Source organism: Carassius carassius, chromosome 49 (assembly GCF_963082965.1).
Source record: "Carassius carassius chromosome 49, fCarCar2.1, whole genome shotgun sequence".
Classification (NCBI taxonomy): domain Eukaryota; kingdom Metazoa; phylum Chordata; class Actinopteri; order Cypriniformes; family Cyprinidae; genus Carassius; species Carassius carassius.
The window spans coordinates 17,054,406-17,077,581 of NC_081803.1; the positions used below are offsets into that span (position 1 = coordinate 17,054,406).

The 23,176-nt window shown below is 39.2% G+C and overlaps 3 protein-coding genes across 3 annotated transcripts; 2 read left to right on the top strand and 1 right to left on the bottom strand.

Annotated features, from left to right (window-relative positions):
* Positions 1-6,521: 6,521 nt before the first annotated feature.
* LOC132132703 (m7GpppX diphosphatase-like) lies at positions 6,522-9,558 on the top strand. Its single transcript, XM_059545185.1, has 6 exons — positions 6,522-6,586; positions 6,946-7,098; positions 8,087-8,151; positions 8,263-8,376; positions 8,462-8,572; positions 9,097-9,558. Exons 2-6 carry the CDS (start codon positions 7,044-7,046, stop codon positions 9,361-9,363), a joined length of 612 nt encoding a protein of 203 aa, XP_059401168.1. The 5' UTR covers positions 6,522-6,586; positions 6,946-7,043; the 3' UTR covers positions 9,364-9,558.
* A 1,814-nt stretch (positions 9,559-11,372) lies between these two features.
* Positions 11,373-14,570, top strand: LOC132132806 (ATP-sensitive inward rectifier potassium channel 1-like). Its single transcript, XM_059545336.1, has 2 exons — positions 11,373-12,669; positions 13,388-14,570. The coding sequence occupies exon 2, from the start codon at positions 13,395-13,397 to the stop codon at positions 14,538-14,540; it is 1,146 nt and encodes a 381-aa protein (XP_059401319.1). The 5' UTR covers positions 11,373-12,669; positions 13,388-13,394; the 3' UTR covers positions 14,541-14,570.
* Positions 14,571-17,590: 3,020 nt separating this feature from the next.
* LOC132132466 (somatolactin) lies at positions 17,591-18,846 on the bottom strand. Its single transcript, XM_059544843.1, has 4 exons — positions 18,541-18,846; positions 18,288-18,401; positions 18,017-18,196; positions 17,591-17,903 (listed from the first exon to the last, which is right to left on the bottom strand). The coding sequence occupies exons 1-4, from the start codon at positions 18,709-18,711 to the stop codon at positions 17,706-17,708; spliced, it is 663 nt and encodes a 220-aa protein (XP_059400826.1). The 5' UTR covers positions 18,712-18,846; the 3' UTR covers positions 17,591-17,705.
* Positions 18,847-23,176: the final 4,330 nt, after the last annotated feature.

The window sequence follows — 23,176 nt, forward strand, 5'->3', positions numbered from 1 at the left end:
TGCAGACCTCCACATGAGTAGACAGATAAAAAGGAAATATTTGTACTTTTACACAAAGTACAACTACACAAATGTGTTTTTGCTGGCAGTGGTTTTGTATGTTGGTGCTAAAACTTACTTAAATAAAAACCATTTTCACAATGATAATGTCCATAATTTTATACTTTTTTTCTTTTTTTGCTTGATATTTTGTTATGGTTTCCTTTTTTTAATAGTTTTAAATTAAACAGTTTAAACTTAACTTTGAATAATAATAATAATAATAATACAAAAAAATAATATCCCAAATTAGCATAAATCATTTCTCAAATTAGTTTCTATAATTTTCCCTTGTCACACTTATTTCTCAGTTTATTGTAAAAATAATTCACTTAAAAAGGTGATTCCAATTTTCAACTGTACATTAATATAGTAAGTAGTATTAATGATAATTAATAAGTAGAATATTCTGCACTGCAACATAAGTATAACAGCTTATTAGTTATTAAAATATAGTTTTATACATTAAAATGAACTTGAGTCTAATGTGCCTCATTTTGTTAATTGTTTTTGTTATACAGCTTTGCAATCAATTCTCTGCAATCAAATACACACATTCTAAGATAATAGTGCAATATAACTAAACACTAATACTCTAAAGCTATTTTAATGAATTAAATAATTATCAGTACTTACGAGTTTTCTGAATACGTAAGGTCTGTCTTGTTCTTGTATGTGTCATTCAGTACTTGTCTCAAAAGTTCAGCCAATCAGAGACCGTTTATATTCCACGTCAAGTCCAAGCTAACCAATCAGGATGCAGTCGACGAGACATGCGCAGAGGGTTTATTGTTTCCCCCACAGATATGTCTATGGCAGTGGTTCCCTTTCATAGGTCACTTCGATGCTGCGGTGACGTCACCACGTATGGGAAAACCTTCGGTGTGACGAATGTCTGAAGCCCTACATCATCCCGCCAATCTTATTGGCCAAATAGCGCGTGGCACCGCCCAGCATGCGTAAGCATATATATACCTGGTGCCGCGCGCCATTTACCTCAGATTTCATTCCTTCAGTGCGAAGCGAATCTTCTGTGCCCTATTGGCTCGCGTTCTCAGCGATCATCTACAAGCAGTATACTCCTCTCCGCGGACGCGATGAGCTTCAAAAAGTGCAAGGACCCGTGTACCAGGTACATCGTTAAGGGGGACACTCATGACAGGTGCGTAGTTTGCCTAGGCTTACACCACGCACAGGAGGCGCTTAGCGGCCTTTCTTCATGCCCCCATTGCGATGGCCTGCGGCTCAGGGTGCTGCGCTCTAGGGTAAATGTGTTCTCCGATGTCGCCGTGTCTAACCCCCGCCACACCACTTCTGCGACTGCCGAGGCACCGCACGAGGTGATAGCTTGGGGTGACACGTGTGACATGGAGTTTGAGGACAGTTCAGCGCTGGAAAATTATTCTCCACATCGCTCGCTCTCCCCTACCCTAATACACAGAAAAACTTTTGAACCTGTCGTCTTTTCCTGTGAGGATTTACGGCCCACACCGGAGGCATGTAGTGCCATCTCCTTCGGTTGTGACCGCCATGATGACGACGTTCTGTCCACTGCGGCCTCGGGGTCTGAGGACTTCGCGGCCGACACGAGCCCTCTCCCTCCTAGTGGACAGGAGAGGCGTGTTTCCCCCTCCTACAGTGAGCTGTTGGATGTGGTTTCCCGTGCAGTGGGTACATTGGGGCTGGAATGGGAGGTTGAGAAGGCCGAGGCCCAACCTTCTTCGAAGCTGGATGAATGTTTTCTAACTAGTTGGACACCTGCGCAGCCCCGGAGGCCTTTACCCTTTTTCCCGGATCTCCACCAGGAGGTTTCGAGGTCCTGGAAACAGCCGTTTTCGGCGCGCATCACGAACGCTGCGGCTGCAGATTTCGCCACCATTTCAGACATGCCGGGCCATGGCTATACAGCGATAACGCCGGTGGAAGAGACTCTCGCCGAACATCTTGCGCCTAATTCGGCCGCGGCGTGGAAGTCTCGCCCCCTCCTCCTCTCGAAGGCGTGTCGAGTCACGTCTAGTTTAGTGGGGAAATCCTATATGGCCGCTGGCCAAGCGGCTGCTTCGCTCCATTCTATGGCGGTCCTTCAGGCCTACCAAGCGGAGCTGTTAAAAGGATTGGACGAAGGGGAGGGCATTACACCTGAGGCGGTTAAGGAATTACGGCGAGCAACTGATTTGGCGCTTCGCGCTACCAAACATACTGCTCGAGCAGTGGGCCGTTCCATGGCTGGATTAATTACGGTTGAGCGCCACCTCTGGCTTAATCTCACCGATATAAAGGAGAAGGATAAATCTTTCCTCATGGATGCCCCTGTGTCTAAGGACGGTTTGTTTGGAGAGGCTGTCACTTCAGTGGTGGAGAAATTCAGAGCAGCGAAACAGCAATCAGCCGCTTTCCGCCAGCTGATTCCCCGCAGACCCAGAGAGGTTGAACGCCGTCAGGCGCCCGCGCGTTCTCGCTCAACCTCCTCTCACCGCCAGCAAGTGCCCTCTCGGGAAGAGCCTTCACCTATGGCGCCCCCTCGCAAGGATTGGGGCCCTAGGGTTGTTCCACCGGCTCAACAACGCCAACGAAAAAGGTTGAACCTGAGTTCGACGGCCAATGCCTCTCGTTCTCGGGCACCGAACAGCAGCTCCTGATTTTTTCGCTGCCTGCCAGGGACTGTGCCCTCCGCTAGAGAGCGCTGTTGGACCGCTTTCGCGCATCCAACACTCTCATTGCAGTCCCCACGCTCAAACCCTGACTGTTTCGCCGCAAACAGCACCTCGAACAGCATTGGAGCGAACTGTAACACCAATCGCTTCCTCAGACACTCTGCACGATCCAGTTTTCAGAGCTCGAGGAGCGCTTCAAAGGGTCGTCATCGAACGGCCCGTCATGACGGCTCGAACAGCCGCCGCTATTTCGCTAGCGGCAGAGCCCGATGCTCAATCTGTTGGCCTAATTCCTGCCGTGGACACGTTTCAGGATTACGTACAACGAGATGCAACGACTGCTATGCATATACTTCCCCTGTGCACAAACACCGTGAGTTTTTCGTGCCCGGACATCTCTATGTGTGCAACAGCGTTGCAGGAAACGAACATTTTGAGACCGCTAATATTGTTTCGGGCCACGTGGGAACGCTTGCCCGGCATTTCTCAATGGGTGTTACGCACAATTTGTCACGGATACACCATTCAGTTTCGGAAAGGCCCACCCCCTTTCCGCGGAATTCTCTCCACGGTGATGAAACCGATGGATATAGCGGTGCTGAGACAGGAAATGTTAGCTCTACTGAGCAAAGGGGCTATAGAAGAAGTACACCCCTCTCAGATGGAGTCAGGGTTTTACAGCCGTTATTTTGTGGTACCAAAAAAGGACGGCAGATTACGACCCATTCTGGATTTACGCCGTCTGAATCTTGCACTCAGGTCGAGCAAATTCAAGATGTTGACGGTAAAGTCTATTTTGTCTCAGATTCAACCAAACGACTGGTTTGTCACGATCGATCTGAAGGATGCATATTTTCATATTCAGATCATCGAGAGACACCGGAAGTTCCTCAGATTCGCTTTAGAGGGCAAAGCGTATCAGTACCGCGTTCTTCACTTTGGCTTAGCGCTAGCTCCCCGTACGTTCTCAAAATGCATGGACGCAGCTCTGGTCCCGTTGCGGCTCCGGGGCGTCCGTGTGTTGAACTATCTGGACGATTGGCTGGTGTTAGCGCAATCTCAGACTCAAGCACACTCTAATCGGGATATTGTGCTGAATCATTTACACAGCCTGGGCTTACGCACGAACTTCCAGAAAAGTGTGTTAGTCCCCTCTCAACGGATTACTTTTCTGGGAATAGAATTGGACTCTCGCGCGATGACAGCAAACGCGATGAGCCCCTGGAAACTGTATCGGATAAGCTCCTGACTCTGAAGACACTTCTTCTCATGGCTTTATCCTCCCTCAAGAGAGTTGGGGATTTACAGGCTCTCTCTGTCTCACCCTCGTGCATGGAGTTTACACCAGGCTCTGTGAAAGTGTTGTTGCGACCTAGGCCTAATTATGTTCCTAAGGTCGCGTCTAATCCTTTTCATTTTCAGCAGGTGGTCCTGGAGGCTTTTTCTCCTGCTGCGGCAGAGTCTGGGGATCTAAGTCTTTGCCCTGTGAGAGCGTTAAAGACTTATGTGGATCGTACTGCCCCATGGCGTGAGTCTGACCAGCTGTTTGTCTGTTTTGTACATAAGAATAAAGGCCATGCAGTTACGAAACAGCGCATGTCCCATTGGCTGGTGGAGGCTATTTCCTTGGCCTATGAGGCGCGCGAGCTCGCTTCGCCCTTAGGAGTAAAAGGTCATTCCACGAGAGCAGTGGCTTCTTCTCAAGCCTTTCTCAGTGGATCTTCTATGGATGATATCTGTGCTGCGGCAGGCTGGTCCTCACCGAGCACTTTTATCAGGTCTTACAGTCTGGATGTGAGGATGGCTCCTGGCTCCCGGGTTCTCTTCGCTTGAGCAGATGCCTCCTTGGATCCAAGCTATCAGGTACGTCAGGCGTTATGGTATAGCGTTCCCATACGTGGTGACGTCACCGCAGCATCGAAATGATCTATGAAAGGGAACATCTCGGTTACGTATGTAACCTTGGTTCCCTGAATAGGGAACGAGATGCTGCGGTTCTGGCCGTGCCATACCTTGATAGCTTTCTTCTCTTCTTCGTCATGAAATCTGAGGTAAATGGCGCGCGGCACCAGGTATATATATGCTTACGCATTCTGGGCGGTGCCACGCGCTATTTGGCCAATAAGATTGGCGGGATGGTATAGGGCTTCAGACATTCGTCACACCGAAGGTGTTCCCATGCGTGGTTACGTCACCCCAGCATCACGTTCCCTATTCAGGGAACCAAGGTTACATACGTAACCGAGATGTTTTCAACCTGTGGGCCGCGGCCCCCTAGTGGGTCGCGGTGGTATTGCATATTGTTAATATATGTAAAAATGTCTAAGTCATAACATAATAACACCATTTCATATATATATATAATTAAATAACAAAAAATTGTGATTCGCTGATTGGTTTAAGAATAAACCACCAATTTATCTTAGATATTTTTTCTGCATATGCAGAAAAACAGAACAACAGAACAACAAATTAAAACGTGCATAAATGGCTGCCAACAGGCTCAACATAAATGGCTGTGAACATGTTCCCTCCTGACTGCTTGCTCTGACTGTCTACCCGCTGCCGAGCTCTGGCTGGATCTGGTTTTCCCGTTTTGCTGAGCGGTGCCAGCTCGAGTTATTTTCTGTTCATTGCCAGTTCGTTCTAGGGCTGTGATTAATAGAAATAGTCATAAAATCACACACAATTTGAGCGTCGCGATTTCTAAATCGCTTTATAGTACGATTTACCGCGGCCCTGACAGAACAGAACAGACTGGGCATATGCCTTACTCCAGGTTCACACACTGTCTGTGATGCGCCTTTTTTCCGAGCCCATGTTAACAGATTAGAGCGTTCACACTGCACACGGTAAAAGGCTAGAAATAAAAATGTGCGAAAATAATTTATATCTAGCACATGATCATAGAGAGAGTTGCGAGTGCACAGGACGCAGTTTAAGTGAAAGGCGACACGTTTTAAGTGCGTAGTCTCTGGAGGAGAGCAGCGTGTATCCGAGCAAGCACGTGTGGTTTTGTGACAGAGCAAAGGAAATCTAGGTGCGAAACAGAGATTCGCGCACGTGCATTATTTTAATGTGCTTTCGCGTTAATAACTCGCTGCTGCTTCTGCACCGCTCACACATAGCCTACTGTATAGCCTACACACTGCAATCGGAGTACATGTAAACCTGTATAATGTATAACAAATCTATTTCAACACCTGAGGCACAGCTATAATGAGCTCTATGAACAATGCATGGCAACAAGAAAAAAAGTCCCTGAACAGTCATTAACTTTTTGCCTTAAGTCCATTAATTTTGTTACACCTTTACTATAGTTATAATTTTGATTTATGTCTGTTCTAGAGACATTACAACTTTTTGATAAAGCTCTAATTGGTTTTCTTTTGGAAATATGTTTCAAATTCATCCTGAATGCATTTATGACTGTAAAGCATATTTGTGTGTGTCACAATCGTGATTAAAATTGAAATCGCAGAATTGATCAAAAAGATCGCGATAGGTTTTCTTTTTTCTTTTTTTTGTCCATATCCCACAGCCCTAGTTCATTCAATAAATACAGTTAACAATCTAGCTTCTGAGTACTAAGTTATTAACTCAACAATAGCGGGGTCGGTTAATTATTTTCTTTTTTTGCAGTGGGCCGTTTGATTGTGTGGGCCGCGAGTTGAAAAAGGTTGGGAACCACTGGTCTATGGTTTCCCCCCGCGTGTTTTGCTTGGTGAATTCTGATTGGTTGTTGTTCAGCGGGCGGAATCATGGCGGAAAGTAAGTACGAGAGAGCTGCTAAAAGACTGAAAACTGATGCGGAGGATGATTGGTCTCGGACTTCGAAATCACCGGAATTCTGCGCGATTGTGCGCGGGAGAAGAACATCTTCATTCATGGGAAGGGAAGGTGCGTGCGCAAGAGAGAGCAGTAGTTTACTTGTTAGTTCATGTTAGCTCTGGAACATTACATAATATTAAAATATACAACTTTTGATTTTAAGAATGTATTCATAAATGTTGAAATTATCTAACATTTAACAAATCTTTTAGAAAAATATTTAATTGTAAGTCCATGTTAATTAATGAAGTTAACAAAAATTACAAAACACAATCTTATTGTAAAGTGTAATCAATTTTACTAGTACTAACGTGAATTCTAGTAAGATTACCTACTAGTACGTGAAAAAATATATAATATTAGTCAGTATTGAAATAAATGTTACAGTAACCTGGAGTCGCTGAGTTCTGTTCTGTTTCACAGGTGAAGGATCAGGATGCTGTTGTGATCCTGGAGAAAACACCCATCAGACAGGACACACTGTCTGAGTTACTGAAGAGCAGTCAACTCAAGCTGGAGATGAAGAATGATGTGTACAGCACATACCAGCTGCAGGCACCTGCACACCTGAACGGTAGGAGCAACATGTTTGTACTTCCATGCATTATATGGTTTAATATGGTAAGCATTTAGCATGCTGATATTGCATGGTATTACCTTTCGATACCATCACTGTACAATTTGTTATATATACACTATTAAAAGTTTGAGGTTGATACGATTTCTTAAATGTTTTTGAAATGTCTCTTAAGCTCACCAAGGCTTTTATTTGGTTAAAAATAAAAAAAAATTAAAAAAAAATAATATTGTGAAATATTACTACAGTTTAAAACAGCTGTTTTGTATTTCAAAGTATTATTTATTCCTGAGATGCAAAGCTGAATTTTCAGCATCATTACTCCAGTCTTCAGTTGACTCCAGTTTTGCTGCTCAATAAACATCTTCAGTATTATCAGTGCTGCCTAATATACATTACTATACAGCTGTAGTAATACAAATAAAGTAAATAAAAATAAACGTTTCTCTGAAATATTATTTGATTTAAATTTCCAATTTTATATATATATATATAATATATTGCTATCTGTGTGTGTTTTTTTTTACTTTAAAGGTTCTATTTTGTTAAATACAATTTATCATTTTTGAAGAGTGAGATTTTTCATTTGCCAGAAACCTCTCCTATATATTTTTTTTAAAAGTGCTGTAATTGCAAAAATATATTTGTCACTTTTTCCAATGAATTGAAATCACATATTCAATAAATTTTGTATTTATGAACAATTTCTCTTTTTTGTAATAAAGAATAACTGTCCCCAGTGCTGCTGTCATTACGGCAAGTTTCTCCAAGAAAAGTTTACTATTTAGTTATTGAATCCCAAAGCTTGTTCAACACCATCAGATGCAACATACAAAATCTACAACATCATGCATGAAATCAAACATACATTTGAAGATTAAGACCATGAAACTGTTCATAACAGAAATAAAAACGACAGTGGTGTGCCCTGCGACAGAGAAGCATGTTAAGAAGTATTTGCATCAGGAGGTTTTTCTGGGTGAAGAATCAGGAGAGGATTATCGTAACCTCACCCTACCATACATCAGCAGCCAGAGCTTCAGTGTGCAGGTGAGGCTTCACTGACCTCTGACCCTTCACGTCAATATTTTTCCTGTCCCATGTGTACCCTTCTCACATGAAGTACATAACTGAACTGCCCATCTTTCATTTTGGTTTCAGTGGGTGCATAACATATTGGAGAAGAAAGCAGAGGCTGATCGGATTGTTTTTGAGGATCCAGACCCCGATACTGGTTTTGTTTTGTTGCCCGATTTCAAGTGGGATCAAAAGCAGGTAAATCTGAGGTGAATCCGTGTCATAATATTTAAGGCTGAATAAAAGGCCAGTGAAAACAATGAATGTTTCCTTTCCTCTCCAGCTACAAGACTTGTATTTGATTGCTATCGTCCACCGGAGGGATGTCAGAAGTTTAAGGGATCTTGCATCAGATCACCTGCGGTTACTCACAAACATTCGCAGTAAAGGAGAGGTGAGTTATGGATCAGATGGAAATCCAAATGATTTTTCAAAGTTGTCATTTAAAACAAAGATTAATGCAGTGCATTTTACAAGAAAATACTATTTCAGTCTTTCTGCTTCAAATGTGATGCAATGTTTATATGCCATTACTTTGAAATTAATTGTTAATTGTTACTAGCAGTTTCTGAGTGAGAATTGTTTCTTTAGTGTCTTCACAATGAACAATGAAGTAGAGTTGTGGTTCTGTTGTCCACTAGATGTCACTGTTGATCTGAACCTCAACCACTCTTTGTCTGCTTGTCCATTGTCTGCTTGCTTTTTAAAAGCACGTGGTGCTGTGGTTACCACATGTGCTCTAGATATATTGAGCTGTGGTGATCCTGTGGAAAACACGGTTCGATTCCAGCCTGCAACATTTTGCAATCTTAACTAAAATCTCAACACATAAACGCTATGAAAATCACAACACAGGGTTTTTCCAAGTGCTGTAGTGTGGCTGCATACATCAAATTCGAGTCTTGTCTATATCCACAGGACGCCATTCACCGGCAGTACGGCGTCCCTCCCAGGAAACTGCGCATGTATCTCCACTATCAGCCATCATACTATCACCTCCATGTCTATTTCACCTCTCTGGAGTACGACGCTCCAGGTTATAGAGTGGAAAGAGCCCACTTGCTTTCCGATGTCATTCAGAACTTGCAGGCAGATTCCGGTTACTATCGCAACCGCAGCCTGGCGTTCCCGCTGCGGGCCGATGATGGTTTGCTCCTCAAGTTCAAAGAGGCTGGGAAACTCTAGAGACCTGATTTTTCTGGAACCTTTTTTTTTTTTACTTTATAAATGTTAATTACCTGTACACTGCTAATCAGTTTTGAAAATATTTATTATTACAGTATACACTCAATGTAATAAGGTCTTGATTTGACCCTTGTCCAAAACCGGTTTGATTTTGTCATCAACTGAATTTTTATTAAAGTCCTGATTGTTTTTTAATTGTTTGGTTGTGTAATGTCTGTTCTTCATGCTGTGGTTGATCATGTGGACACAACCCAAATTCATCCCCCAAAACCCCGGCTGTGCACCTGTCTGTGGTGCGACATGGTAATTAATTTTAAAGCAGAATTGGAGCCAGTGGGGCCCCAGGCCTTATTCTTTGAGGTTTTCGAGATCCTTTGAAGAGATTTGGCTGTGACTGACAGAGCAGCAGGCTGCAATGAAGCTCCTGCACTGTTTTTAATTCTTCTGAAGAAACGAACAAAACCTAGTGGTTCAATATTAGTCCAAGACACAACTGATACTGTTTTTGGTTTCCAGAAGTGTATAGAATTTTCTTAACAAACGTAGTTCTTTGGTTGAGAGCTCATTGTAAATCTAGGGCTAGAGAGACAGAAAAAGCCCAAAACCCCCTGAAGAAAAAGACTGTTCAGAGTTTGTTTATGTGGTTCAACAGAGTTCTTAAAGAAGATTTCACTGCTTTACATTATACAACCACAGTCTTACAATGCCCTCTATTCACAGGAAATCTCTAAACACGATAGAATTATTTCTGTTGGGATATCAGCTCAAGCAATACTCTTGCATACATGAAAATGAAAATTGTCATGAGCTATAGTGCTATTATTTTTCTTACAAAAATCTATTGTGCCAATTTAGATGACTTTGAATATAGCACTGAAATTGAATGGACTGTGTTTTTGGTCTATTTGGACCTCAGTTGCCATTAGATTTGAAGCTCTGTTTATTTTTTTTTGTGTTCCACAGAAGACGTTGCTTCTGGCTAAAATACGAGTCCTCTATCCTATGGCTTTTTCAATAGTGGAAAAAGTTTTCTTGTCTGAATTCAGGAGAGAAATATTCACGGATCAAACACCGTTTACAAGAGAAAATGGTTCTAAACAAATATAGAACAAGGGATGGTCTTTTTCACTTGAGGAAGTGTTATTATGGATAATGGAGTCATATTTTGCCCAGAAGCAACAGTTTAAAGTTAAAATGCCTTGATGGATTTGTTTCTTTTAAACATACAGCTTTTTGCTTCATATCTTTGATGGCCTGAGGGTGAGTACATTTTTAGTTTTGGGTTAACTATATCTTTTAAGCTTCACATTCAGATCGACTAACTTGATTGAGATGATTTAAAAAGTTAAGAGACTCTGTCATCTCTGTGTTTTTCCTCTAATGCACTTGAAGCCAGTTGCCATAAATCCCTTTGAGAAGGCCTTTAGCAATGCTACTGGTACAATTATAACTAAATGCTTTCTTTCCTTAAGGGTTTTGTTGCATCTGGTCACTGCTAATTTCAGTGTTGTCACTATAATTAAATCACTCATGTGCTCCCTTTCACGTGGCTTGAATTCCTTGTTACATGTTCATTAATTCTAAGTAATTACTGGGTCTTATTACTTATCTGCTGTGATATGTTTGGCAGCAGGATTGAATATTTAGACAGAAAATTCCAGAGAAGAATGTAAAAGTCCTTAAGAGAGTTTTAAATGGCCTTACGGAGGCTCTCCAGAACAATAACATCATTATGCCACACAAGCGCTGCTCTCAAATAGAGCCACTCCATCTCCATATATCACTGTGCTCTGCTCTCCAGAACAATGCGTTTTCTAATTTTTGATTTTTATATTATGTACTTACTGAGCACATTAAATGGGAACATAATGTAATGGGAGTGTAAAGAGAATGAATGGTATATTTATTCATTATGTTGATGTGATGGAGCTTGACTGTTACCAAGGTGGGAACTTTTCATGTGGTCTGGTCAATTTTTTTTAGCAGGTTTTCAGTAGCTAGATGTTTTCACATGCCATTTTTAATTCATAGAGAAGTTTAAAACTAATTTTTACTGTGTCTGAAAGTTTAAAGTTATTAGTGAAAAGTTGTTTTTTGGATTTTGTTACATTTTGTGTTTTATTAAATATATTAATATTTTTAATATTTGATATTTAAGATATATTATACAATTTTAAAGTATATTACATATCTTTTTTTAGCGTGAATGAAATGGATGCATTGGAAATCTGAAATCTGTGTGATGTTTACGCATTGAATGCCAAGAAATCTGACATTTTTCAGATTTCAGTTTGAAATTAGTTTTCCATTTTGGTCTTCAACATTTGGATATATTCAAAAAGCTCATGTTGGAATCAAACCCATGACACTGGTGTTGCCTGTGCTATGAGCTACAGGGTTTAAATATAACCCTTCATTGTTTCTTTCTCTGAAATGATTTACGTGATATGAGTGTGGTTTGACACCATTTGCCAATCTGAGGTTTATCTTACTGCAGTGTTACAGAGGAAGTTAATGTGGCTACGTGTGATAAATGTTATTTGTGTAGCGTCTCTACCTGAGTGGCTCTGTGTGTTTGACATTGGTATTTTGAATTATGTGCCTGTTAATTTTTGATTGTAATTAAATTTGGTTTAGTTATCTTGAGTTTTATTCAATTTGTTCAGATTAACGCTAAGTAGGCAAAGGACATCCTGTGTGTTTTCCATTTTTTCAGCTTTCTTCTGTGAATTTCCCTGCAGTGTGGCTTTTGTTTACATTTTGAACTTGAACTAAAGTCTGAAACTTTCAAATCCTATGATTTACTTGACAAAAGCATAAAGATGTAACCTTAAGAGGTGGGGGCAAGGATCAGCTCAACGGGAAATGTGATTCAACTCTTTCTTTGTGTTGTTCTTTGCAAAGCCTTTGCGTTCCCATGGGTACAAGCAGCGAGGAGCTCCACAGCTGAAGTTCCTCCTTTCAGATGGGGTTCTTTGATTGCTGAAGAGGAATTTGGATAACTAGAACACTGACCCCCCAATGCAAACCCATCCTGTATGCTATAATGGTGTCTCTTTAATTAGCTTTCATGTGGTTTGCATTAGTTGATTGGTGAACGAACACTACGTCTGATGTGAGGTTAGTTTTGGAACCATTTTCTAAGCTGTCTTTGCTTTATGGTGTGTAAACTGTGGCATGTGCCTGGGATTAGGACATTTCATTGAGGATTTTAGCAGCACCCCGATGGTTCTATGCTCAGAAAGAGAACTTCATGGCCTGAACTTCAAAAAGCACTTTGTTTGCTGGGACCTTTTCAGTTTGCAGGTATGAGGCAAATACTTTCACATTTATGGCTGACAAAGAAAGCAATCGGTGCTTTACTGGTGTGGTTTGTTGTGTTTGAGTGGATTATGAGCTGCAGTAAATGCAGTATTTATCTTTTATTGCCTACAGAGGTTTGGGTTTGTAAGCAACTTATACATTTTAATGTGCTTTTCTTACAGAAGAAAAATTAATTTTCTGAGCTTTACTTCTAATTTGTAAGGCATCAAATTATTATTGTTGTATTATGAATTATTAAGAGAAGACCATTTTTAAAAATGTTTTTACCTTAACATTTTTATTGTTTCTTAAATGTTTGTATGCATCACTTAGAAGGCACTATAAATAGTTTAAATTAGTTTAAACTTAGTTAACTAATAAAAATGATTGTTTATATATTAGTATCTAAATATGTATCTAAAATATATATGTATGTAAACTTAATAATATTATTAACCGTCTGTTTTATTATTTGTAATATATCAGTTGCTAGAGACTATAAATTGTTTAAACTATGCATGTGTGTTTGTGTATATGTAAATATGTATATATAAAATAAGACATATATATATATATACATACACGTACCTATGTGATGTATGGATGTATAGATGTATGTGATGTGTGTGTATATATATATATATGTGTATATTTTTCATTATTCATTAAAAGTATTTATAGTGTTGTGCAACTGATGGATGTATTTCTGTTTTTCTACTAGCTGAAAGATGTTCCAGTTCATACGGAAACAGATTCACAATCACCTTGTGGAGCGGAAAATTAGGAGAACTCGTTTTGTTACCAAGGACGGCCACTGCAACATTAAATTTGGGACTACTGAATATCACAACCATTTTGCTTTCCTTATGGACTTCTGGACTACATTTGTTGAGATCCACTGGTGTTTTGTATTTGTTTTATTTGCCGCCGCCTTCACGGGAAGCTGGTTCATTTTTGGTTTGCTCTGGTATTCGCTTGCAAAAAATAACGGAGACTTAGAAATTCTACAGAACTCGTCTGAATCCCAGAAGTTGAAATGTTTAGAGAACATTAACAGTCTCACGACCGCCTTCTTGTACTCTTTAGAAACCCAGACGACTATTGGCTATGGCGGGCGGGCTCTCACGGGTCACTGTCCGGGCACAGTCGCCCTGTTGATCATCCAGTCCCTCATGGGTGCCATCATAAACTGCTTTATGTGTGGACTCATTTTAGCAAAGATCTCTCTCCCCAAGAGAAGAGCAAAAACTGTAACCTTCAGCGAAACAGCGGTCATTTGTCTTTGGAAGGGGAATCTGTGCCTCCAGATACGGGTGGCCAACCTACGAAAAACTCTTCTTATTGGCAGCCATATTTATGGAAAGCTTCTCCGGACCACCATCACTCCAGAGGGGGAGACCATCATACTGGATCAGGTGAATATTGACTTTTTGGTGGATGCTGGGAAGGACAACCTGTTCTTCGTTTGCCCACTTACCCTGTACCACGTGATCGACAAATCCAGTCCGTTTTCCGAAATGGCTGCAGACACTCTTCAGCAGCAGGACTTTGAGTTGGTGGTCTTCCTTGATGGGATGGCTGAATCCACCAGCCTGTCCTGCCAAGTGCGAACTTCCTACCTTCCCTGGGAGATCAAGTGGGGTTACAGCTTCCTGCCCGTCATCTCTCGCACCAAAGGTGGGAAATACCGTGTCGACCTGTCCAACTTTTCCAAAACGGAGCCTGCGGTGACCCCACACTGCGCTTGCTGTTTCCACAATGAACATAACAAGGAGCTCATTCTCCACCAACATGTACGTGAAGGAATTGATAATCTGGGATTTGATGTTATTGAGCTTCAAGACTCTGTTGTTGTAACTGAGAAGGGTGATTAAACAGTTTGCTTCAGCAGAGACTGCAGTAAACATCCTGTGGTGGCATTCTGTACTGTGATGGTTAGAAGCAACATAAAAGTGGAGAGAGGAAGAGGGGTGACTCGCTATAGTTCTGTTCCCTGACAGACACATTGGCTGTGTTCCCTAGTGAGCTGCATGTGTAGACAGACTTAATGCATCATACAGTATGTGCTTCTGACACAAAACCTGTTCCAAAAGGTAGCAATTGTGAAAACAAGTTGCCTTGTTTCGATCAAGTTGTAATATCTACTGAAAAGAAGACAACCCTAAGTTGAAGTAGGATAATTTAGTGATTTACATATATATATAAAATTAAAATTTGTAATTTTTCTAAAAGAAGTTGCTCTCCAAGGCTGTATTTATTTGATAAGCAGGAAAAAAAATTATGAAATATTATTACATTTTAAAATAGCTGTTTCTTTTTCAATGTTTAAAAATATGATTTATTCCTGTAATTGAAAAGTTGAATTTTCGCCAGCCATTACATCATAGTTTAGTGTGACATGATCCTTCAGAAATGATTTTAGTATGCTGATTTACTGCTCATGAAACAATTCTTATTATTATCAGTGTTAAAACAGTTGTGCTGTTCAGTATTTTAGTGCAAACAGTAATGCATGTTTTATCAGGATACTTTGATAAATAGAAAGTTAAAAAGAACAGCATTTATTTCAAATGGGATCTTTTGTAATTTTATAAATGTCTTTTATTGTCACTTTTGATCAGTTTAATGCATCCTTGCTTAAAAATATTAAGTATTAAATATTATAAAAATATTACATTTTTCTAAAAAACAAAACAAAAAAAGAAGGTCTTACTGACTGTTAATATGTATTTCTTCATCATTGACATGATGGAAAACTATGGAGTACCATTTGCATGATGCACAAACTTGCTGACTATAAATACAGTTGACAGAGGCTCCGCCCACCTGTGGGTGAAAACAAACCCCAGTTACCATAGTAACCCGTTGGTTCTAGCTAGGGGGAAAATGAAGACGGATCCTGTAGACATGCATGATTTCAGATGTGTGATTCCACATGCATCTTATATCTTGTCAATAATTGGTTTAAATCACAACAGTCTTCTTTTAAAACAATTTTATTCAATTGACTGGGAGAAAAGTTCTGCATTTCCCCCTTTTTAAACTGCACAAAACACAAATACATTTTAACCGAACTATATGTTCTTAGCCAGTCTATGGGATATTTTTTTTTAATTTTGTTTCCCCCATACTAACCCATAACTTCAGTGTAAACTCTTTAAAACCCCCAGAGAGCTTTCCAAAGCATCACTTTGAGAACCCTTTTCTGTATGCTACCTTTGTAGACATCAATGCAGCTCAGAAGGCTTTGGAGTAGGGGCAGTATTTGCATATCTGTGTAATCTTACTATATTTTTCATTCTGTTTCATAAAGATCTAACTTCTAACCGAATCGCTGGAGAACAGTTTGGGGAACTCCATTAGAAGAAGGTCTTTAAGTGCTCTTTGATTCTAGACACTGACAAGTAACGCCTGCTGAGTGTTCAACGGAGGATTAGAGCACAAGCCAAATTAGATTAGATTGAAGCATAAAAGGAGCAAGTGGAACCCAGTTCCCGCTTCCCCAACATATGTTACTAAATAATTAATATAATATTATACATTTATTAAAGCATTAAAATAATTCAGAGCCAGAGTCCTGCATGTCATAAACATTACAAGCAATTTCACACAACTTCGAGAGTATAGATGTGATGTGAGAATTAATTTGATTTGTCTAATTGCCTTGTAAACATTTTGCAGTGCAGATTAAAAAGGACTGACCTATAAAAGACTAATTCACTCTGAACTGAGCGGCTTTTAGAAGGTCATAACATTTTAAAGGGTCTGGAAAGGTTTGATTCTGCATGAATGTCACACAGTTTTATTCACTAATAGACAAGTAATTTCAACATCATAAACAGTAAAGCTTCCTTTAATTAAATGTTGAAGTCTTTTATCCCAGCAATGGCAATGAATTTGCAGTTGCTTTGAAATTGGGGCTTTCAGGAGGGTGATATTTCTGCCTTGCAGCATTCTGAAAATCTGACCGGAGAACCTAGCAGTAGTTTAAGTTATGTCTGATAAAAAATAAATAAAAAAAAGCTAACACAAAATGTTTGTAAATTCTTTTTAAGCTAGAGGTGTTTAAGATAATGGTGATGGAAAACATGAACTGGAGTGAATAAGAGGACTGTGCCATTCTTTGAAACCATTGCTACCTTTTTGTGGGAAGTTGTATTTTTGTATGATCACATAAAAGATAGTTTTTTTTTTTTTAAATCATATTCTCAGGCATGAACTAAAACTGAAGTTGTCCTCCAATTATTGTGGTGCATAGCTCAACCTAGATGTTTCCAGTCATGTGCATGTTGAGTGGTTAACATAGAGTTAGAACAATTTTCAAGTCACTATCTGCCTATTAGCATTACCTTTTTATTTTGTCGCTACAATTTATATTTAGAGAAAATACTCTCAATAGCAGTGGCTAACTGGAAAACAACGAACCTCAGAATTGCAGCAACACTCCAACTCTCTTGTGCCCTCATATGGTCTGTCAACCAAATGGCAACTAAAACATTTCCCCCTTTTCTCTCTGGTCCCTGGTCTCTCTATACAGATTGCTGTGGGGAAGTTTGTATTTTCTGCGATTTAAAGAGTGTGTAAGACTGTATAGACATTTGATTTTGGCCTTCTTGAGTGATAACTGGGAACAAACTTCAGTGTTCTCATAAGTGGACTTTGAGGATTTTGTGAAGCATTTCAGTGTAATTTCCCATGATCAGTTCCGAGATGAAGTTTATACTTTGTTCACCACATCTAGACATTAGAAAAACACAGTTTGAACACTCCGGGTACCATCATTCTTCATATACAAAGAGTGATTTTGATTAAAATTTCCTCTAAATATGCATTTTTAATTTAGAAAATGACACTTGACAAACCTTCAGTAAACCATATCTGACATTAAAAGCAAAAATAACAGGCTTAGGCTCAATCTCCAAGTGAACATGCGAACATTTTTTTATTTTTTATTCAATATTTGTGCAAAAGCAAAGCCAGCTTTGGCAGAATAACACTGAAACGAAAGATAAAATGGCAGAAGCTTATTTCTTTTTTAGTTAGAAAAGGGAGCAATTCTCCTTATCAATCTGGCGGCATTTCAGCAGTTTAAGGAAAGTCTGTATCTTGTGCGCATCTTTCCTGAAGCAATAGATCACACTGTAGTCTCTTCTCACAGACTCAAGCGTATCGGAAGAAACAAAGTGATCAGATGTGGCTTCAGGACCTTCCAACACCAAACCACCTTCACCGAGTATCTGGCAGAAAGAAATAAAGAAAGACTGATTTCTAAACATACTGGAGCTTGATGAAGAACAAAGAGTGTTCGATTAAGAGCTTGATCTCATAAGTTTCAACAATTCATATTCACCTGTCTAATAAGAACCAGTATACCCTGCTCCAGACTTGTTATTTTGGTAGACATCAATTTGCTCCTGTTAACCAGGGCACTTGGGGCGTTCTCATAATTCATAAGAGATGCCTGTACATCTACCAGTGGATTAATCCAGAACTGGACCAGAATCAGGACTGAGTGAAGGAGCCATTTGTCCTGAAAAAAAAAGACAGTTTTATCTCAGTATTCCTAGCTGATAGTTACTCTGTTACAGTGAATTTCATCAGGTGCCATTAAATGAACTCACGGAAATCTGTTGGATTTCAGTTTTAGACATAGGAACCGACACCGTTTTAGGAGAACACATGGTCCCTTCGGAAATATGCAGATTCACAACGCCGAATGAAATGAGCATCTCGTCCTGAAAATATTTAGGAGGCATTCTGTACTGTTTACCTATTATCATCAGGTATTTAGTGAGATTGTAACCATGGTACATTGCAAAATCCAAAAAGAAACTTTAATAAGCTTAGCTTCAGGTGCATTTCTCTGTTACTCACAAACAGAAACTTGGACTCCTCTGCGATGTGGTGAATAAGCTCTGCATGTTGAACGGCTCTTTCCAGGAGCTTCTCCAGTGAGATGATACAGGACGTTCCTGCAGTATCTTGGTCTGGACAGCCAACAGGTGATCCAATCACTGCCTGCAGTGAGCAGACCACAAACACCATACAAACCTGTAGAACTTCAGGACAGTCAGAGGACAAAAGGAAATATTCGTTAACAGATACATTCAATAATCTTCACAATGATCTTATAGCCTAAACATTTTTCAACCTGCATATATGTGCACAATTATTCCTTATTGAAACTACATACATTATAAGAAATATATATATAAGCTTTTCATTCTCTTAGCAAGATATGGGTCAGTTAGCCATCAATAAATTAGAGTCTTTTGAACAAATTACTATGAGCTACATATGTATTTTTTTCTATTCAGCCAAATGTATGACCCTGTACCTGTAGTTTTCTTCATTATTGTAGAACAAAATAAAAGTCTTGTTGGACTCTGACTGTGGTTCAGTCCCAGTTATACATACCTTATATACTCTACTGGATTTATGAATTAACCAGAAAAGAAAAGAACTTGAACGTAAGTGATTGTAAGTCGATATTTGTGACCACATGTGTCACTTTGTTTTTATGCATCATCTCAACTAAAAGACATTTCAGATGCAAAATTCAGCTGTTTTTGAGTTTTTCTCCGTCAGTTCTCATCGAATAACTGAGTAATTTTATATCCTGCAGCGTGACGTGCCAGATTTCATTTAAAACATTTAAAAACTAGTTTTAATTGTAGGCCTAATACTTGTTTAATTGTTACACATTCTGTGGGGGGCCACATCATATTAATTGAGAAACATTTGTACTACTTAAAAAAAAAAAACACTATTTGCGTCTCAGTTATGCACTGCACAGAAAATCACTTAAGAGTTCAGTATTAATGTAACTGTAATATTGGTTTTAGTGTTTGTCTTATTGCTTGGCTGATTGTTGAGTATAGTCTAAAATGTATTGAATAATATGTGCGTAAAACTATAAACTAATTATCTGACGCAAAGTGCAAAATATAAAAATACAAATGTATAAAATATTTAAGTTTAAATCAATATTTCATGTACATAAACAGAATAATGTAAAGTCAGCTGATCATTATTGTATTTTTTCCTCATTGACTTTGACTTGTTTTGATGATCAAAAGTACATTTAAATGTGAAATAAATCAATTGATAGCATAAACAGCTGTGATATTGATGAAAAAATGTTTCGTAAGAACAGCACACCTTGTCTTACACTCTGAGGTGAATCCCTCATTTTATTATTCATAGTTTTCCATTTTCATGAGGGTGTCCACTGAGCAGGAAGATAGTCTTAGGTCCACAGATCAGATATCAGACTTATGACGTTTCTCATGTCAATGGTGTGTCATCTTTACATATTTTTGACGTAAGGACGAAACTTTCCCCACTGAAAAGTCCAGCTGGGATAAGAAACTGAGTAAAATGCCTAAAATATTAGTTGTTTGCCCATACAGAAATGCCACAGTAATGCTATAGTGTTCTGTTAGTGGGTTGCTAGGTGGTTACTAGCAAGTAGTCTCTTAAAGGAATAGTTCACCCAAAAATGACAATTTTATGTTTATCTGCTTACCCCCATTGCATCCAAGATGTAGGTGACACCAGTAGAACACCAACTGAGATTTTAACTCAAACCGTTGCAGTCTGTCAGTCATATAATGAAAGTGGGTGGGAATCACGGCATAAAAACCCCATACAAACAAAACCAAATTAAACCCTGCGGCTCTTGACGATACATTGATATGTAAAGACACAAAACAATTGGTCTGTGCAAGAAACTGAACAGTATATATTTTTAACCTCTGATTCACCGTAGACTTCTAAGTGCATTACCACCACCTATCTCTCAAATGGACCATTGACACTCCTAATTTGTACTAGACAGAGTGTCAATGATCTATCTGACAGATAGGTGGTGGTAATGCACATAAAAGTCTGCGATCTGCTGTAAAGCAAGAAGAATAAGAAGATGCGTCGGCTGTCGCTCTCATGACAGTTCGGACATTGCGGTCAATCAGAGGTAAAAAACAATACAAATGCTGTTCAATTTCTTGCACAGACTGATCGTTTTGTGTCTTTACGCATCAGTGTATCGTCACGAGCTACAGGGTTTAATTTGGTTTTGTTTCTGTATGTTTTTTGTCTCTCAAAGCCGGGATTCCCGTTTACTTCCATTATATGACGGACAGACTGCAATGGTTTGAGTTAAAAATCTTTGTTTGTGTTCTACTGATGAAACAAAGTCACCTACATCTTGCCCTGGGGGTAAGCAGATAAACATCAAATTTTCATTTTTGGGTGAACTATCCCTTTAATATTCTCACCTCAAGATATTACTTTTTATTTCTTTTACAGTATATCTATGGGATGTCCACCATCAAAAGCAGCTGAAGATGACCACTATTAATTTGGTGGAAAAATATAATTTTTTAACTGATTTACATTTATCAACCAATGCATTGTGAAAATGACTGCTTGGAAAAGATTTTTGCTTTGTACTTCAAGACACATGGGAATATCATCTCACATTTTGGCAGGCACATAGCAGTCATAACACAGCACATGGCTCTTTGCGCTTGGCAGGGGTTTGATGAGGTGGCAGGGGGCTGTGTTAATCACTCATTACCTACTGCATTTCACACAAATCTACTTTAAGGAGACTAATTGCATTGCAGGTCAGAACCTCAAGGGCACAACAGTGGCAAAAGTTTCAACAAGAGTTTTTCAAGAATTTGAGATGAGATGAACTTACTGGAGGAATGTGACATTGAGTGACATTGACATTGAGGTTTTTACTTAAAAAAAACTTTAAGATAGAGTTTTCATTTGTACATGTATGAGCCAACCATGATGTAAAAAAAAGAATGACACCTCGACTGTCCACCACGGTTGCCTCTATCAGCCTGTAGGCTCAATTGTGTGTGGAGGAGTCGGGCCCGAATTGGTGCGAAAATTCACAAAATTTGACGTCATGCGCGTTCTCGTCTACTTGGGCTTACAACCGTACGGCACGCCAGCCATTATAGTAAGCAGCGGTAATAGCGTTTTCAAATGGACTCTGCGGATGGAAAGAAGCGACCAGCCTCCAGCACAATTCAGACACCCACGGACACTCCTCGTAAGTAAAAAAAAAAAACAAAAAAAAGAGCGTGCGCACTGAGAACGAGCATGAGACTGGCTGCAGTTCCTCTAACGGCCACTGGTGTCAGTAACAGTTAGAAATTTCAGAACCTACGCAATGCTTCTTTAAATGTAACTAATTATATACTGCAGTACTTAGTCATTTTTCAACATTTTAGCAACAACTGAATGCATTTTTAAGGTGAGCACATGATCAAATCTGATATAAACTGATTTCACCCACTCGTCTAAGATTTTAGTGGTCATCTGTAATTATGCTAGTCTTAAAATCAAGTTTTTAACAATAAATGCAAATCACCACATTTTTAACAGATGCATAGCTTTTCATCTCAGCCTGTCACCTCAGCTTCTCTGTGTCAAAAAACTTGTTGAAAAAGAAAGTAAAACAAGTTTTCTCACATTTAAATTCTTTGGGTGTTTGGTTGGGAGGATGTTTGCTAATGAAAGAAATGATTCAGTAGGTCTGATAAGCTTGTTTATGCATGTTATGTTGCTTGAATGGTGTGAAATACAGCACATGGTTAAACATGATTATTGGAGGCTTACTTTAAAATTAGCCAAAATTAGTCCCATTGTACAATGATAAACAATGCAAAACACTGTGTCCGAAATTTTATACCGAATTTAGTAAAAGCATTTAAAACTGGTGACCAATTGGGCCTCAGGGTTTGTGTTCAGAAGAGCCTCTACGCTGTTTTTATGCCATTTAATGTAAGTGTACCCTTAAATGGCTTTTTTATAACAAACATGCAACTTTTCATTATTTTGACGGTTTTTATCAGTGGTTTAAAATCTTATTCTGACAGCAGATTCTCAGTCACTGCAGAGGATCCATTGGTGAGCAAATGATATACAGGTGCTAGTCATATAATTAGAATATCATCAAAAAGTTGATTTATTTCACTAATTTCATTCAAAAAGTAAAACTTATATATTATATTAATTCTTTACACACAATCCTTTCCAGGGTGCGGTTATCCCTATTGCTTGTAAACTTTTTTTCTACCACATCTTTTCCTTCCCTTCGCCTCTCTATTACTGTGCTTGGACACAGAGCTCTGTGAACAGCCAGCCTTTTTTGCAATGACCTTTTGTGTCTTACCTTCCTTGTGCAAGGTATCAATGGTCGTTTTTGGACAACTGTCCAGTCAGCAGTCTTCCCCATGATTGTGTAGCCTACAGAACTAGACTTAGAGACCTTAAAGGTCTTTGCAGGTGTTTTGAGTTAATTAGCTGAGTTAATTAGAGTGTAGCTCCAGGTGTCTTCAATATTGAACCTTTTCACAATATTCAAATTTTATAAGATACTGAATTTGGGATTTTCCTTAGTTGTCAGTTCTAATCATTAAAATTAAAAGAAAGAAACATTTGAAATATATCAGTCTGTGTGTAATGAATGAATATAATATACAAG